Source organism: Canis lupus, chromosome 9 (assembly GCF_011100685.1).
Source record: "Canis lupus familiaris isolate Mischka breed German Shepherd chromosome 9, alternate assembly UU_Cfam_GSD_1.0, whole genome shotgun sequence".
Classification (NCBI taxonomy): domain Eukaryota; kingdom Metazoa; phylum Chordata; class Mammalia; order Carnivora; family Canidae; genus Canis; species Canis lupus.
This window is the reverse complement of record NC_049230.1, coordinates 49,564,646-49,581,806: the sequence shown is the minus strand read 5'-3', so window position 1 is coordinate 49,581,806 and position 17,161 is coordinate 49,564,646. Positions and strand designations below refer to the sequence as shown.

The following is a 17,161-nucleotide window of genomic DNA, read 5'->3' as shown; positions in this document are numbered from 1 at the left end:
AGCAGCCAAAGCGTGTGGAAAGAGGTTTTAAGATCACTGTGCCCCCCACCAGAAACCAAGCATCCGGCCAGATCACACCACATCTGGTAGTGTTCTCCATAAGTGGGGAGGAGAGAGATGCTCACAGTGCTTCCACACTCACCGTCAGAGTGGCTGTATGTTCAGAGGGGCTTTCTGAGCTCTGCTTCCCCCTGTGGGACTGAGTATTGCAGTAGTTAGGAAGCCCACTCGAGAGCACACGCCCAGGAAAGAGTCCCACTTTGTTCTCTGGGGAGGCAGAGGCAGAGGGGTCAGGAGGGTCCTGGTGTCTGGATGTGGTCGGGGCTCTCCTGCCCCCCTGGAATGCAGGGCAGGGCTGGCGGCTTTCCTGGGTCGAACGCCTGTGCTGAGCATCTTCTTCAGGCAGTGCCAGCCCCTCAGCGCCTACCCCCCTGGGTCTCAGTCAAGTCTTGGAAACAGCAGCCCCAAGGATTTTTCCAACGTGGGCAGGAATGGCGTCTGTCACCCCAACTAGGCCCGAGGCCTCCGGTTGCATCGATAAATGCCAGTGCCTGTGGTTGATATGATTAGAGCGACACATCTTTCTGCTTTCAGGAGTAGATGGTTAGAGGTCTTATCCCTACTCACCCAGAGAGGGGGCATGGGGCCTGGGTAGAGATGATGGCCCTTGGAGGATCCAGGGGGCTCCCTGGTGGGGAGAGGGCTTCCTGTTTGCACATCTCTTGCTGGCTTCCTGGTGATGCTACCCCTGTTCACATGGGGGTCAGAGAGGAGCCTGTGAGGCACTGTGCTGACTGCCCAGGGTTCCAGGAGCAGCCAGCTTGGGTGGGGAGCTTTCTTCTACCCCCTGGCAGCCACTGTACCAGGACCCCAGTCAGAAGGCCTTCTCTGTTTTCAGACTTGGCTCAAGTGTGGCCTTGTCCCTCTCATGAATCCCTCCTGCTCACAGGCTGTGCTCTTAGGTCTTAAGGGGAAGGCAGTGCTGGAAGCCAGGACTCTGTTGGGGAGTGGGGGCGGCTGAGACCACCTGAGACCCCCATCCATAAGGACACATTCGCAGGGAGGCCCAGGCTGTACTCTGAGGAGTACCCCAAGCTCAGGGAGGAGGAGCCAGGGGAGGCCTGACTGTTGGAGGTGCCCTCCTGGATGCTTGTGACATGCATCTCTAGAGCCTCTCCCTCAGTCCCCTCTTCATCCTCTTTGCTGTGGATCACTGAATCCCAAAGTAGGGGATGGAGGCAGGACCCGTTCTACACATAGAAACCTTGTAAGGATGTTTTGGGGTCAGGGTGCTGGCATGGCATCCTGGGACTACAGGCTGTCTCTCTGTATCATGAGGCCTGGGGGCCTGAAGGGACCCCACACACCATCAGCAGCATTGTTCTGGGGCCCTTTCCTCACCCAGCCCTCCACTTGCAGCCTCTGTGCCCCTTGGCAGGCTCTGTAGGGTGAGCGGGGGTGCAGCTGCCCTGACTCTTGGCAGGCTGTGAGTGGGCGGGCAGGGCTGTGGGCTTCCTGCTCTCCAGAGAAATAAAGCCACCAGCAGTGAGTCACTGCAGCCTCACACGCTGTGGCCTTGGAGGGAGGGAGGGACTCAGCCCACGTGAGCCAAGGAGGCTGCCTTGGCCTCTAGGGGGCCTGGGAGGGGGCCAGGCAAGGGAGGAGGACAGAGCCAGAGCTCACAGACCTTCCAGGGAGCAGCTAAGATCTCAGGGCGACCTTCACCACTGCCTGCGGGGCAGGGCTCTCAGCAGAAGTGCACCTGTACTGTGCAAGGCCTGGACTCAGGGCTCCCCACCCCATCCGGAACAGCTCACTGGCCTTGTGCCCAGAAACCAAGGAGCAGCCCCCACCCCCATCCACAGCTGACCTTCTGTGCCCTGGACACCTGAGCTGTCTGGGCAACAGACAGGGGTCTGAGTGCTTCAGAGCTGGAGGCTGCAAGGCCCGGCCCACTCTGAGCCCTCCTCTTGGAAGAGGTAGTGACAGCACACGGCACCCCACAAGGTCACAGAGAGGAGACAGTGACTCAGGTAGGGGCTTTTGTCATGGTAAGTGTTTCTCCACCTCCTCTCCTGGAATGCGGATGGGAGGCTTTCAGGCCCACCCACCCCCCAAGTCAGGAGGATGCAGGTGGGCTCTGTGCCCCAAGGATGGGGGGACACAGGGGCTGTCACGCTACAAGGAGCAGAACTGTGGGGTGGGAAGAGCCACAGGTGAGGACAAATGGCCTGGCGTGTGGCCACTCCTGGCCTACATGCCCCTGATCACCTGCTCTCCACAGCTGCCTGCCTGGCCAGGACCCAGCCCAGCAGGGGCCAGAACAGCTGGAGGCCACGTCAGGGTCAGTGCCCGCTCCTCTCCCCAGGCATCTGTGTGGAGGATGGGTGGACTCTGAGAAGCATCTGAGGATTGGGAGGCCGGTGGCAGCAGGAGGGACACAGAGGCCAGGCCTCCAGGGTTCGGGATGCCATCCAGAAGGACCCCATTCAGCTGTTTGCCTTCGTTCCTCTGACAGCAGAGGATGGAGCCTGACTTGTTTCTCTGGAGTTGAGCAACGCCAAATATTATTTCACACCACAAGCTGGGAAGCGGGAAGACAGGCAGTCCTGCACTGCAGGAGCGGAGGACAGACCCCTGCCAGCCCTGCTGCACCAGTGATGGACAGACAGGGCCCCTGGGGCAGGGACTCCTCAATGCTCAGTCCACTGGGGACCCTCAGAGCCTGCCTGGGTGCACAGAGGAACTGGCAGGGCTGGGGTTTCTGCAGGATGCGTGCCCCTCCCGGTCAGCCAAGCAGAAGGGGTCTGGTGTGGGGTGAAAGCCCGTCTGGAGTAGGAGCCTCTTGGAACAGTGCTGCCCTCCTGAGGGACAGAAACTTCTGCAGCTCAGCTGTAACTGTTAAAAAGTGAACGTTACTGAGCCTCTCCTGAGATGCACCAGCCCAGGCACAGCTCGCAGGATGTGAAGCATCCCAGGCTGCTCCCCGAGGTCCTTCCCCCACCTGGGGCTCCTGCAGATGTGGGAGAAGCACCCTGGGAGGGCAGCAGGTTGGGGGTGGGGGACGTGTTCTTACTGTTGCAGGGCCCAGGGCTGAGGACCCTCCTGAGAGCTGGAGAGGGCAAGCACTTGGGGGGAGCTCTCCTCTGGAGGGGTGTGCGGGGAATATTGGGGGCTGTGGAGGGAAGCCACAGGGACAACAGGCTGGCCTGCGGTTTGCACCTGTGGGTCCTCTGTGGACTGATGAATGCAGAGGGCACTGTCCCAGCAGAGGGTGACCACAGCCATGCCCCTATCCGTGCTGGCCAGGCCAAAAGAGGGGCTGGCTTGGCATCGGAGGAGCCCCGCTGCTTTGCTCTGGGAACCCTGGGTCCTTCCTGCATGCAACTGCTGGGCTCAGGCCTCCTGGGGGTCTGCCTCTTGTTCCATACCATGACTCATGGGCAGGACTGGGCTGGTGGCTCCATAGGGTGGGTCAGGGTGGGACCCCAACTCTGCCCCAGCACCTTCTCCTTGCCCTACCCTGGCTGGCGGCCTGTGTCCACTGCAAGCTCACAGGCCTCCGAGGACACAGCTGGTGGGGCCCAAGCCTGGTTGGGGGTCTCCTGCCACGTCAGCTCCGTGCACAATAGGATTGAATGAAGCCTGGACAGGGGGGACATGGAGCTAAAGCCAAACCCCTAACCTGCCCCCAGAGACCCTGCTCAACCCACAGCAGCATCCAGGCACCCCTGCACAGTCCATTGCCCCCTGGACACCTGCCTGCTGTCACGTGGTCTCTCTGATGGCTCCCCCATCTTCGTCCTTGGTCCCCTGACTCAGACTCAAAATTCCTACATCCACCATGGCTCTACCCCACCTCAACCCCGAGGCCTTCTGCCTCCTGCCTCCAGGATCCAGTCCTACGTACCCCCAGCCCCCATGCACAATCTGGGCAGTTTCTGGCTTTATGCCGTCAGAGCTGTGGCCAGGGCGCCGGCGTATGGGCACCGGGAGCTGATGTTGGACGCCACAAGGCTGCTTCTCTGGGGTTCTGTCTGCCTGGGACATGATTGAATCAAGGAAAAGCCTGGGGTGGTGCCAGGTTCTGGCCAATTCTGGGAGTTTCAAGGAGCTTTTAGGGAGTAAAATTTGTGTCGTGGTTTTTCCAGTCACCTCCCAGGCCCAGGGCTCATCACCTGCGTCTCCCCCAGGGTCCTGTGAGCGGGCTGGGGCCCCCCACAGGGAGCAAGGGCCTGGGACACCTGGGACGTGGCCAGGTAACCCCTCTGGAGACCGGGCTCCTGGGGGCAGGTCGTGCCTTCCTCCAAGTGGGGGGACTGGGGCCCCCTCTCACAGCCTGGGAAGGTGAGCAGCAGGAAGATGGAGAGTAAAGGGACCACAGTGGGGGTGGGGGTGGAGAGAGCGCAGGTCCATGTGTGCAAGACCCGTCAGCCGGGTTCTGGGACCTATGTGTGCACTTGTGACCCGGGCACACCGCTCAGTCTTCTGAGAACTGGGGGAGCCTTGGTCCATGTGCCAGCAGCCCCCTGCCCATGCCTTGGATGTGTCTGGGAGTCCCCACGATGGAGACCTGGGTGTCCCCCAGGAGCCACGCTCCCCATCCTGCCCCTGGACCATTCAGGGCAGCATGCATCTTGGCCTCCATGCCTGCATCCAGAGATGCGTGTGTGTGACTCAGAATTCAGTTCCTCCCGAAATAGTGCAGGGCATGCACAGACACCCAGTGAGGGGGCAACCTGCACCCTTCAGAGTCCCAAAAACCATGATCCATTCTGGTTTCAAATTATAATTCCCTTTGGCACCTGATGTGCATGCTTTCCACGATGTATCATCTAGCACTGGAGGTGTGTTGTTCGTGGACCGTCCCGCCTCACACCCACCTGGAACAGAGGCGGGAGGCTGTTGCATTCAGGCCACGCCGCAGTCAGCTCCAGCTGCAGGACAAAACACCAGGCAGCTTAAACCAGAGACACTAATTTCTCACAGTTCTGGAAGCCAGAGCTCGGAGGTCAGGGTGCCAACACGGTACTGTCCTGCCGATGGCCCTCTGCCGGGTCACAGCTGCCTTCCCGTGTCTTCACGTGGTGGGCAGAGGGAGCTCTCTGGCCTTAGCTGACTCCGCTCACTCCCGGGGCCCCCCTCCTAACAGCATCACACTGGTGAAACGGGGGGGATGCACATGTTCCATCCACAGTGGGCTTGGGGGGTACGAGGTGATACCACAGAAGTGGCAGGTGACCCTTTGTGGGATGAAGCAGCTGTGCTTTGACTTCAAATTCTGTAAGCTTTGAGGGTGTCCCAGGAGAAGCTCAAGGGAGAGCCTGCCTGAAGCGCCCTGTGCCCTCCAGGCTGGGTTCGCACATGTTGGTTAGGGTGGGTGCTAAGCCCCGGGACAAGTATCCTCACACAGCTAAAGCCACGTGAAGACAAGGGTAGAGGCTGCAGGGATGTGGCCCCAGGCCAGCAGCAGGGGCCCTGGGAGTAAGGAGAGGCAAGAAGGACCCACCCTAGGAGCCTCCAGAGGGAGTGTGGCTCTGCCCACACCTTAATTTCGGACTTCTGGTCTCAAGACTGTTGTCTTAGGTCTCCCAGTTATGGTGGCCCCAGAAGGTTGACACCCCCGTCACAGGGTAAAGTGGGGCAGGGGGGCAGGCGGCCTTGAGAAGCCAGGGACCCAGGGACCTGGCACCTGCCCCCTTCTCTGGTCACTAAGGGAGTTTCCGGTGTGGGCTTATGGGGGGTGCCCTGACCCTGTCGGGTGGGACCCCAGGCCCTTGGAGGGTGGATGGAATTTGTGAATAACATGGCCCGTCCTTTTGCTGGGGTCCTTTCCGGGGCAGGTCCTCCCTCACATTGAAAATACACTTGTAAGCGGAAGTGCCGGAAAAGAGGCCCCCTCCCACTGGACGGGTGAGCCCAGAGCTGGAGCCGCTGCCTCCCACGGGGGCAAAACAATGGCTCCTGGCTCTGAGGGCTCCAGAGGAGGGGCTGTAGGGGCCCCCTGCGTCCTCTGTGACCTTGACCCCCATGAGAGCCCAGGAAGGAGGCCACTCTGCAACCAGGGAACAGCAGGGGGGAGGGGAGGACAGAGTGGGAAGGGGTCTGCACTGTGGGCGGGGGGGAGTTGGGGCCTTGTGCAGGTGCATGGGTGTCCAAGAGGACAGGTATAGATGGCCCAGCTCCTCCTCACAGCCATGTGGTCCCCAGGGGCAGCCCCCCCCCCAAGCCTGGCGAGGCCCTGTCTGCCTTTTCTAGGGACAGGAACTCACCCCCAGGCCCCTAGGAGTCCAAGTCTTGGCTCCTTCTCTCCTCCCCATCCCCATTCCAGCCTCAGTGGGTCCCTCAGCCTACTTTGGGGCCACAGAGGCTGAGGTGAAGTCCCCTGTGGATGGCTCCTGCATCCAGCCCCTGCAGACCCCCAGACCTTGCAGAGGCCCTGCCCCACCCCATCCACTAACTAGCCTCTCACTGTCTTTCTCTGCTTCTCTGACCAGTCTGTCCTTTGTTCCAGGGGCCCCTTCCAGAGCAGTTAGCCAGGGTCCAGGAGCAGCGAGGAGGACCCCAGCCCTGTGTCCCCTTCTGGAGGGCAGGGTGGCTAAGGACTCCAGCTGAGCCTGGCCGTGGCCATAATGCCCATGAGGGGAGATGTGGTGTCATGGCCAGGCAGCCAGCTGACCCCGTGTGGTGTCAGCACCCCCACATGCCAGTCCTCACATCCCTCTGGACCCTCCGGGCAGGAATGGGGCACGCAGGCAGACTGGGGGAGCTGCCCCAGGAAGACAGCTAGGCAGGGCCCAGGACCCCTCCCAGGTGGGCCAGATGCTAGCCCTCAAGGGATGTCCACATCCTAACCCATGGAACCATGAACATGGCCTTAGATGGCAGAGACTGCAGGTGGGACCCCAGTAAGGATTTTAAGATGGGAAAGTACCTTGGTGGCCGTAAGTGCTCTCACAAGTGTCCTCATAAGGACGCAAGAGATGTTAAAACGATAAATCTCGTGATACACGTTTTACCACAATTTGTAAAGAGAGGCAGAGGGAGACTTTACAGAGAAGCTCGTGAGGACGGGGGCAGAGATCAGAGGGATGTGGCCACAAACCAAGGGACACGGGAGCCCCCAGAGGCAGCGGGGGTCCCCCTGGAGCCTCTGGGGGGCACAGCCCCACGATGCCTGGATTTTAGCCCAGCAGTACCGACTGTGGACTCAGAACTGGGCGGGGAGGATCTGTTGGGGGGGGGTGTCCCCTGCGATGGCAGCTGCAGACACTCGCACACTGGAGCACAGAGAATTATCGGGGAAGTGAGTGTGGAGAGGAGTCGCCTCGTTTCTGTGTGGGGTATGGAAGCCCCAGCTGTCAAGCACCCCAGGCACCCCGGCCAGCCCCTTGCTGGGAAGTGTCTCCTGGAAGCACGTTCCCGGTGGCATGGATGGGGCCTCCCTGAGATCCACACTCCGTGCTGGGTCCGGGAATTGATAAAGGGCACGGAGGGAGAGAGTGGCCAGTGCGGGTGGGGGGGGGGGTGGGGGGGGGGAGGGTGGTCCGGGGAAACGAGCAGGGCAGCCTGGAGGACAGGAGAGAGTCTGCCCCTCGCGGCCAGTCTGCTCAGCCCAGAGTATCGTGTCCTGTCTGGTTATTAGGACCCACGAACCCATCTTGATCCAGCGCAGCTCCTACCGGGCATGGCCCCCAAGATCTGCATGGCTGCCCAGAACTGTGACTATGATGACAAGTTACACCCAGGGTCTGTGAGATGCTCCGCCGTGTCAGAGGCTGAACCTCGTTCTGAAAGTGACATGAAAGTCACATGTTTGACTTCTAATCCCCACCCCCCCCCAGGGCCTTAGAAGGTGACCTTGTGTGGAAGTAGGGTCATCACAGGTCATCAGTGCTCATGAGGTCGAGGGGGACCCCGCTCCAATATGACTGGGGCCCTTTAGAAAGGGGGAATTTGGAGACAGGCACAAAGAGAAGACCCCCGTCTGCAGGAGAGGAGGAGGCCCCAGAAGGATCCACCCCGCCAGCGCAGCGGCCCTGGGTGTCCAGCCTCCAGGACCTGAGACCTGCCTTTCTGTTGCGTGAACCACCCCATCCCTGCTGCTTCCTCGCAAGTGGCAGAAGGGATCCTGCCTTGGGATGAAGGTGACCAATCTGCTACCTTTGAGTTCATCGAAAGTTGATGATCTGAGTGGGCCCAGGCTAACCTCACGAGCCCTCTGAAAGTGGTGCGTTTTCTCTGGCGGGAGGTGGGAGAGGTGGCAATTTGGGGCATGGGGGCACCTGGTGTGCCACTATGGGCATTAGCAATGGAGGGGCCACGGGCCCAGGTATGAGGCAGCCCTCCGGAGCTGAGCGGGTGGCAGCCAGCAAGAATGGAGGCCCGTCCTACTGCCGCCAGGAACCAAATCCCGCCGGGGTCTGGGTGAGCCGCCAGGCAGGGTCCCGCCCAGAGCTGCAAGCGAGAGCCCAGCCCCACTGATGGGGCCTCAGCCTCAGAGGTCCTGAGGAAAGACCCAGCCATGCTGTGCTCGGACTTCACCCCTGCAGCGGTGAGTTACAGGGAAGTCGTTTTAATCTATAAAGTTGGTGGTCGCCTCTCCCAGGGCACGTCAGCCTGTCCCTCCACCTCCACCTTTCCTCGTACTCTGGCTCTGGGGTCCAAAGGCCCAAAGGACCGAATGAGAATGGCCTGGGCCAGAGCACATCATAGGTGACGTCATGGCCACCGTGTTGCCTTGTGGCCTAGGTGGCCTGCACTGCCACAACTGGTGGCACACCCCTGGCACTGCACGGACCCTGCCTGCACCCCACCTGCCTCGTCCTGTGTCGTCCCTGAGCATGAGACACGCTCTTCTGTGAGTGCAGCTTCTCCTTCATCGAGGGAGCCGGTCACACACCCTGACCCATCTTTCCTGATGAAAAGGCAGGAAAACGTGCACCATCGTTTCATTGTCAGCTTCCCGACTGAGGCAGCATGTTAGGGCGGCCTCAGTGGTGGCAGCACAGTGGCTGCCTTTTTGGGTCCTCCTCCCAGGAACGAGGTGCTTGTCCAGAGAGTCACATAGATCCAGCAGCGTCCCCTCAACACGGGCACATCCCTGTCCCTGGCCTCCCAGGGCACGTTCCCTCAGGTGCAAGAGGGACTTGATGAGGTTAAGGCTCTCGGTGGGGGGGGGGCTCCTGGATCATCTCTGTGGCCCCGCGTTGCCATGGGGTCCTCAGGGAAGGGACAGGGAGAAGCTGGCAGAGGAGGGGGGATCCCCTCCCCCACAGCCTCCTCAGGGAACCGGCCCTGCCCACGCTTGGATTCTAGGACTCTGACCTCCAGGACTTTGAGATGGTTAATCTGCGTTGTTTTAAGCCACTAAAATTGGGGTGATTTGTCACAGCAGCAGCAGGAAACTGCTTCACCCTGATTTAATCTTTGCCAGTCCCAGCTTGGTCCAGTGAGAGCCCTTCCAGCTGGGACCTGCACCTTCTGTCCAAAACTCCTATTGTGGTTGATGCACGTAACATAAAATTTGTCATCTTAACTATTCTAGAGGGCACAGATCAGGGCACCAGGCATATTGACATCATGCAGCCGTCCCCTGCAGGACCTGTTCATCTTCCCAAACTAAACTGTCCCCATGAAGCACTGGCCACGTCCCTCACCTCCTCCCCCCAACTTCATGTCTGTGGATCCGACTCCTCTGGGGCCTCCTGGGAGTTCCCGCTTATACAGCATCTGTCCTCCTGTGCCGGCTCATCTCTCTCATCGCTGTGTCCTCAGGTCCATCCACAGCATAGCAGGTGCCGGGATTTCCTTCCTTTTAGGGCTGAGTGATGGTCCGTGGTGTGGACGGAACACATCTTACCCATTCTTCTGTCGACGGACCCTTGGGATGCTTCCGTGTTCGGCTGTTGCAACAGTGCGATGGACACAGATGTGCAACCATCTCTTTGACCCCTTGCTTTCAGTTCTTGGGGCACGTACCCAGAGGTGGAGCTGCTGGATCCTATGGTAACCCTAGTTCTTTGAGGAAGCTCCAGACCCTTCCATCTCGGCTATAGCATCTCACATTCCCAGGAAAGAACACAAGGTTCCAATTTCTTCACATCTGGGCCGGCACCTTTATTTTGTGTGTGTGGAGAGCAGCCATCCTGGTAAGAGCGAAGTGGCATTTCATTGCACTTCTGATTTGCTCTCCCCTAGTCTGGCGATGTTGAGCATCTTTTCATGGGCTTGAGGTTCATGGGCCTGGGGCAGCAGCCTGGGAGGCCTCGCTTCCATCCGGGGACAGCCAGGCGCCACCTCAGCCAGCTGACAGTGACAGTGATCAGGATACCCTCCAGTGCACCTCTCCCGATGTGGGGCTGTGGGTGAGGATCCCTAGGACCCCATGGGCACACACCAGCTTGGCTTCAGTGGCAGGGCACCTGCTGCTCCGGAAAGCCTGCAACCCTGGCCTGTGCTCTGCCAGCCACTTGAGTTATTCGGCGCTACCTTTCATTAAGTCTCTGCATCTCCCCGGGTTCAAGAGGCTCCCGGGCCAGCCCTCCCACCTGCCCACCCACCTGTAGGCATCCCACCTGCAGGCCTCACCTGCTCCCAGGTCCCTCTCCAGCCCAGCTGCCCTCACAGTGCCAGGCGTGGGCGCCTAGCGCCCCACAAGACGGTGTCTGGCAGGCGCTTGAAGGATGTCCAGAGTGGAGCCAGTAGCCTGCCCCATCTGCTCCTCCCATCCTCCCCATCTTGGGGCGCCAGCACCCACCCATTCTCTCAGCCTTGATGGATTACCCCGCCATCCACTCCTCCTGTGCTACTTCCACCTGTCCTCTCCTCCTGTGCCCAGCCCAGCCCCTCTTGGCACAGAAGATGCAAAATGACGACCTGCCCCCCCACACACACACCGGGCTGCTCGTCTGTGGCAGGAGTGAAGCAGCATTTGTAGTGCTTGAGAAAAGGGAGACTGCTCTTTTTGTCTGCCCCTCCTGCCACAGCCTTGGTGCTCGAGCATGTCTGACCCTAGTGGGAGTGAGCAGTTGGGGATGCTCCCCATGGTGAGCCACGGTCAGGGAACATGGCACCTCGGGCTGCTGCCCCATGCCCGGGGTGGGGGGTGTCCCCTCCACGTACAGGAAATGGACCATCTTCTAAACTGGATGATCATTTTCAAAATAAATCAAACCTTACATAAGTGATGCAGCGGGCCAGCTGGAAGGGCCTCTGCCACCCACGGGCAGACGGAGCAGCACTGACAGTTGCCTGGTGGTCCTGTGCACATCGGCCAATGGTTTCCATTAGGTCACATCATACAATGTTAGAAGAAACCTTCCCTCGTCACCTGACTCTTCCCCTGGACTGCAGCAGCCATCACTCCATGAGGACCAACTGCCCTCTCAAAGTCCAGGGACAGGAGGACACAGCAGCTGTGGCGACTCAGAGGACGGGCTAGATGTGTGGGCTCCGTGCCGTGGCTGGGAAGTGTTGCCGGCCTGTGCTCGTCCAGGTGGACACTGCTGCCCGGTGCCTTCTCCGCTGGGCTGCCGCTCACAGTCATTGCTCGAGGCGCGTGAGCTCGTGTCCTGTCTGTGGGTGAAAACCCATCCCAAGGAGCCCTGCACCTGCTGGGGTGGCCAGGCGAGCATCCCTGCCACCCAGCGCTGCTCCATTATTGACTGACACCAGGGCATAGCCCAGTGGCCGGTGCCCCAGAGCTGGAGAGGCATGGAGCACTGCCCAAAGCCCACTTGCTTTGTTTTGTGCTCCACATCCTGCATCTCGCTCACCGGCAGGAGCCCTTCCAGCGCTCATCACCCACAGACGCTCCGTGTCACTCCACGGGAAGGGTGATGCGTGGCCACCATGTCCTCGCCCTTCCCACCAGGGGCAGGCAGGGGGCTTGGCCCCACGTAAACACCTCATTCCCCTAGGGCAGATTCCTAACAGAGAACGCAGTCCAGAGAGGTGATGGGGGTTTGCTGAGACCACCAAGTGGGGAGACCACCGTCCGTGCCTGGGCAGGTGGGCACCTTCCTCCCACAGACCTTCCGTAAGCCAGGCAAGTTGGAGCCTGTGGTCTGGGTGTGGGTTTGGGCAGGTCGAGAAGGCCTGGAGCCCCTGGCCACTGTGGAGGACAGCTGTGCAGCTCAGCACCCCCTGCACCCAACGGCTCCAGCCAGAGCCTGGCACCCCCAGCACCAACACCTGGCGGCCGTCCTCACCTCCCGGGGCCTTTGCTCTGCTGCCCCCTGCCTCCGGCCCTGGGGAAGCCACCTCCTACCTCAGCACCTCATCTCCCCACTTTGCAAATCCGAAATCTGCGCTGTGTCCCTGAGTTCTTCCTGTGCTGTGGGGTGACCAGGGCCACCCCAGCAGGCCAGAGGCGCAGACAGGGCTCCTCAGAGTAGCTGCTTTGTTGGAGGCAGGGCTCTCGTGCCTGGCCCGGGGCCCAGTCCAGCATCTGGGCCCTGCCTGGTGAGTGCCCCCTGGGCTCCAGGACAGATACAGGGACAGGTAGCAGGGAGGTAAGGAATGGGGGAGCTCGGAAGACAGAACACGCATCTCCCACCTGGCCGGGGAAGGGGGGTGCACCTCGGGGCGGCCATCCCGAGCCCCCCTCCCCACTCCGGTGATCCTGGGACCTGCACGCAGGCGGCCTGTGGCTTGGGCCGGCGGCCAGCCCCAGGGCTCCCGGGGCTCAGAGGCTCCTGCCTGCGGAGGTGAGTGGCCGGAGCCACCAGCTGTCACAGCGCCACTACTGCGCCCCTCCCCCAGCGCCGCCGTGACTGTCGTGATTCTTACTACTACTTCCGTTACAGGGCGGCCCTGGCCACGGGGCGCCGAGACCCCTCCCGCCGGGGCTCCTCGCGTCCACCCCCGCCTCCCGGCGCCCCCCGCCTGGCCAGGCCGACCCACTGCGGCGGCGGCGGCGCGGGGAGCGCGGGGAGCGCGGGGAGCGCGGGAGCGCGGGGCGGGGCGCGGAGATGGGAGCGCCGCCCCCGCCGCCTCCCGCCCGTGCGCTCCCGCAGGATGGCGCGGGCCAAGCTGCCGCGCTCGCCGTCCGAGGGCAAGGCGGGCCCGGGGGGCGCCCCGGCCGGAGCCTCGGCACCGGAGGAGCCGCACGGGCTCAGCCCGCTGCTGCCGGCCCGCGGCGGGGGCTCCGTGGGCAGCGACGTGGGCCAGAGGTAGGGGCGCGCGCCTGGGGACCCGCGTGCCGCCGGGAGGGGCTTTGCTTCTGCCGCTCGCATCCCGCACGGGCTTGCTCGGCTGCACCTGCCAGGTCGCCTGCGGCCCGCGGAAGGGAAGGGAAGGGGGGGACGGCTGGGTTCCCCCCTCGGAACCCTTACCCAGGGGCCCCGAGCCTGTGCTCCCCCCACACACACTCCTGCTCCCAGTAGCCGGTACCGTGGGCCTGCAGGTAGGACTGGAGGGGAGAAGCAAGAGAGGACCCGGACACTACCAGGGGGCTCCGTGCTCCCAGCCTGGCCCTGGCCCCGGCCCCCTGAGTCCCACTCCTGTTGGTTCCGGCAGCTGCTTGTGGGGAGACAGGGCCAGCATCTGCATCCCCACTTCAGAGGTGGGCAGCATGAGGCCCAGGGAGGCCGCGGTCCTGGCCAAAGGCTGCAGAGCAGATTGGAGCTGGGACTATGCCTGGAGCTCAGGCAGCCAGGGTGCAGGAGGCCAGTTTCTTGGGGAGGGGGTATCACAGGCCCTTCCGCAGCTCCTCAGAGGGCAAGGTTGAACGCAGCACCCCCATTTCACGGATGAGGACACTGAGGCCCGATCTGCAGCTCTAGTATTTAGCCAGCACCTCCTTTATGCAGGGAGCCTTTCTAGATGCTGCTGGGGGGGAACAGAGATGAATCAGACCCGCCCTGGTGTGGGCACACGTGGGCATAGGAACCTGTGTCTGGCAGAGACGTGCAGGCTGAGCTGGGGTGAGGAGAGCGGGGGCTCCCAGGGCTGCTGTCCTTCAGGGAGGGGCACCAGGAGGCGGACGGGCCCTCCAGGCAGGGGCAGGAGCCAGGGCCAGAGCCCGGGGGGTGGGGGCGCAAGGCCTGGTCAGTGTTGGCAGGAACTTGGCTTGGCAGATGGCAGGGTCAGGGGTGCCCAGGGAGCCTCCGCCCTGCACCTCTGCCCTACCTTCACATCCCATTCCTGGCCCCTGGGAGCACCCCCAGGGAAGGCTGCTGCCCAGCAGTTACTCCCATTTGCCAGAGCAGACTGCTAAGGCTGGAGCTTAAGTGCCCAAGAGGCCCTGGAGCAGCTAATGGGCAGCCTGGGTGTGGGTGGGAGGGAAGTGAGTGCTGCCAAGGCGCTGAGGACAGATTCTTCTCTCCATCCACCTCTCGGACGCTGTGGGGGGCAGTGGTTCCAGAGGCTCTGGTTACAGCCAGTCCAGCCCCTGCAAGAGATTGGCTCCCCTGCTGTCCCCGTTCCTGCAGGGACGCAGAGATGGCAGGTCCTGCCCAGGCTGCCTCAGCCCGCAGTGCAGAATGGAACTGAGATGTCAAGGCCACCTCCTCCAGGAAGCCCTCTCCCATCCCATCCTTGTGCTCTTCTACCCCCAGGTCTGTACTGGGCTACCTTACGCCATCCCCAGCAACCCCGGAAGTATAGGGTCCTTGTCAGATGCCTCCTGCAGAGTAAAGGGAACTGTCTGTAGCTGCACAGTGTTAGGGCCTGAAGCCCTGCAACCTCGTGTCCCCAAACGTCAGACACGTGCCAGGGAGTTCGTTCTGGATGGGAGCAGAGAGCACCACAACAGGTTCCCCAGCAGAGAAGCACTTGCAGGGTTTTTGCTCCTTGGGAACTCCAGTGTGACAGAGTGTCCCCCGAAACCAGGGCAGGTGATAGGGGACCTTCTGTCAGAGGGAGCCAGCAGCTGGAGCTCCAGAGCTGGCCGCATGTGCCTGCCTGCCGCCTTCTAGGGCCAGCGGGCATCAGAGCTCCCTGGGCCTTGAGGCAGCATCGGCCTTCCCCAGGCTGGCCCAGAACCTCCTGGAGGCCTCACCATTGGTGGAGGGACTACAAGGCATGAGGAGATCCTGCTCCCAGTGCCATGCCCGAGCCCCCCACCAACCCTCAACACAGTGCACCCTAGTCACAGGGGTGTTGGGGGTCTCCCACACACACACACACACACCACCAACCTGAGCTCCTTGGGCTCTGAGTCCTAAGTCTCCCCCTCCTCCCTCTGTCCCTCCCCTCCTGCATGTCTTACAAGTCCAGGACAAGGAGAGGGCAATGGTTTGAAATTGTGACCCGGGGGCAGGAGTGCTGGGGTCCAGTAAACTCCCCACGTGGGTCAGTGCTGCTGGGGCTGGGTGGCCTTGCCCTTCCCAGGTGCTGCTGCATGCCAGGTATGCTGATCCAAAGGACAGACAGGGATGGAGAGGAAGGGCCTGGTTACTGGGCACTCCCCCCCCCCCCCAGGTATGGATACGTTCTGCACCGAAGGAGGGGCTCACTGGTTCATCCTTGGAGGGGAAGGCACGATGGCAGCCCCGTTGAGATGGGGAGGGCCGCAGAAGGATCTAGGAGGGAGAATCCAGGGAGTAGTGGGCAGTGGTGGCAGGGTGTGAGGGGCACCCTGTGGACGGCTGAGTTTGGGGTAACTGGAAGCATAGCCGGGAGGAGAGAACCCCAGGGGCAGGGCCCAGGCTGACTAGTGGGACCCTCCTGTGGGTGTAGATGCCCCAAGGGGGGAGGGGAGGGACAGGCAGCCAGAGGCCAGGGTGTCCCTGGAGCAGAAAGAGAGGAAGAGGGGTCCCCAGGGTGGAGGGGGAGCACGAGGGCCTGGGCAGAAGTCTTTGCCCCACCATTGGCAGTTTCAGAGGAGGGGACGTCCTCAGAGGGGTCCCACTCAGAGCTGGGCTGACAGGCAGGGTTTGAGGGTGAGGGGATCTCCAGCTGCGGGGGCTCTGCCAAAGGCCTGGGGGGTGGGGGGTCTGAGGGGCAGGGCTAGAACAGGTGGTGGCAGCACCCGGCAGGATGGGAATCCGTGAGCCCCCCTCCCCCATGGGGACTGCATCGAGTGGCCACTGAGGACAGTCCATCCCTCAGGGCTGCATCTCTGGCCACTAAGGATGGGCCTGGCCCCTGGGCCAGGACTGCAGGGAGGACCTTCCAGCGGCCAAGTGGGCCTGCCCCACTCCCCACCCCTGGGCCTCCCCAGGCACCCAAGCCCAGCATGAGCCTCCACATGTCAAGGTCCTGCTTGCCAGCTGTTCTGGTCTGGACCCTGTGTGTTTGCCATGACCCCAGCCTGTCTGTCACACTCCAACAACAACAGGTCCACTCCCCTCTCCCCCCGCCGGGGTCATGAGGCCTCCGTGCTCCTCCAGGAACCCCACCAACCCCCACATCCCCCTAGCACCCCCCACCCACTCTCCGGGAGTTCCTGGTCCCAACATGACAGCTGTGGCCCTGCCAGGCTCCTGCCACCCCCTGGTGCAGCTGTCACCCCAGCTCAGGGCTTGGGGCAGTGCCTGGGCCAACACAAGGGAACCTGAGCCAGACAAACATGTAGAATCTGTTGGAAGCTCCCAGTGACTTTAAGCTGAGGCCTGGGGACGCCCCTTCTTCCCCTGCTCCGTATGGAACCTGGCACCTCAGCACACCCCATCCAGACTTCGTCCTCCCGACTGTCCCACGGCCCAGCCTTGCCCACCCGAGCACCAGGAGCTATAGGGGTGGGCATGTGCCTGTGGCCTGGCCCAGGGTGAGGGGCTGACCCAGCCCTATAGGCCGGCCCCTTCCTCCCTGCCCATGGCCCTGGGAAGGCAGTGGTCCTCTCTGAACCTTGGCTTCCTCTTCTGAACCTTGGCTGCTTTGAGGATTAAGAGAGGTCCTGAGGTCCTCTGTGGAGTTGCTGGCCCCAGACGGACACATCATCAGCAATGAGAAGACTTGGTGCACACACACGCGCACACACACAGACACACACACCACTGCCAGCCCCTCGGGCCAGTCCTTGGAGCCCCCCTACCTCCCACCAGCCCAAGGCCAAACATCTTGGTGTCAGCTGCCTGTGGCCAGGCTGGGAGAACCCTAGGGCAGGCTGCCCAGGGGGCAGCAGCTGTGTGGTTGCTGGCCCAGTGGAGGGGGCACACCTGGGCACCCCCTAAGAAGCACCAGCGCCCAGCTTAGCCTATCCTCCTGCTGAGAA

The 17,161-nt window shown here is 62.0% G+C and overlaps 1 protein-coding gene across 10 annotated transcripts in view; it reads left to right on the top strand.

Moving 5' to 3' along the window:
* The window catches only part of KCNT1 (potassium sodium-activated channel subfamily T member 1), a 60,405-nt gene that overhangs the window by 12,401 nt on the left and 30,843 nt on the right, over nt 1–17,161 (top strand). For 2 of the 10 annotated variants that reach the window (XM_038548805.1, XM_038548803.1), the window contains exon 1: nt 13,021–13,175. The exons of the other annotated variants lie outside the window; for them this stretch is intronic. In XM_038548805.1, coding sequence (XP_038404733.1) covers nt 13,021–13,175 — 155 coding nt within the window. Of the gene's footprint in view, nt 1–13,020; nt 13,176–17,161 lie in introns of those variants that run through there. 10 annotated transcript variants of the gene reach the window in all.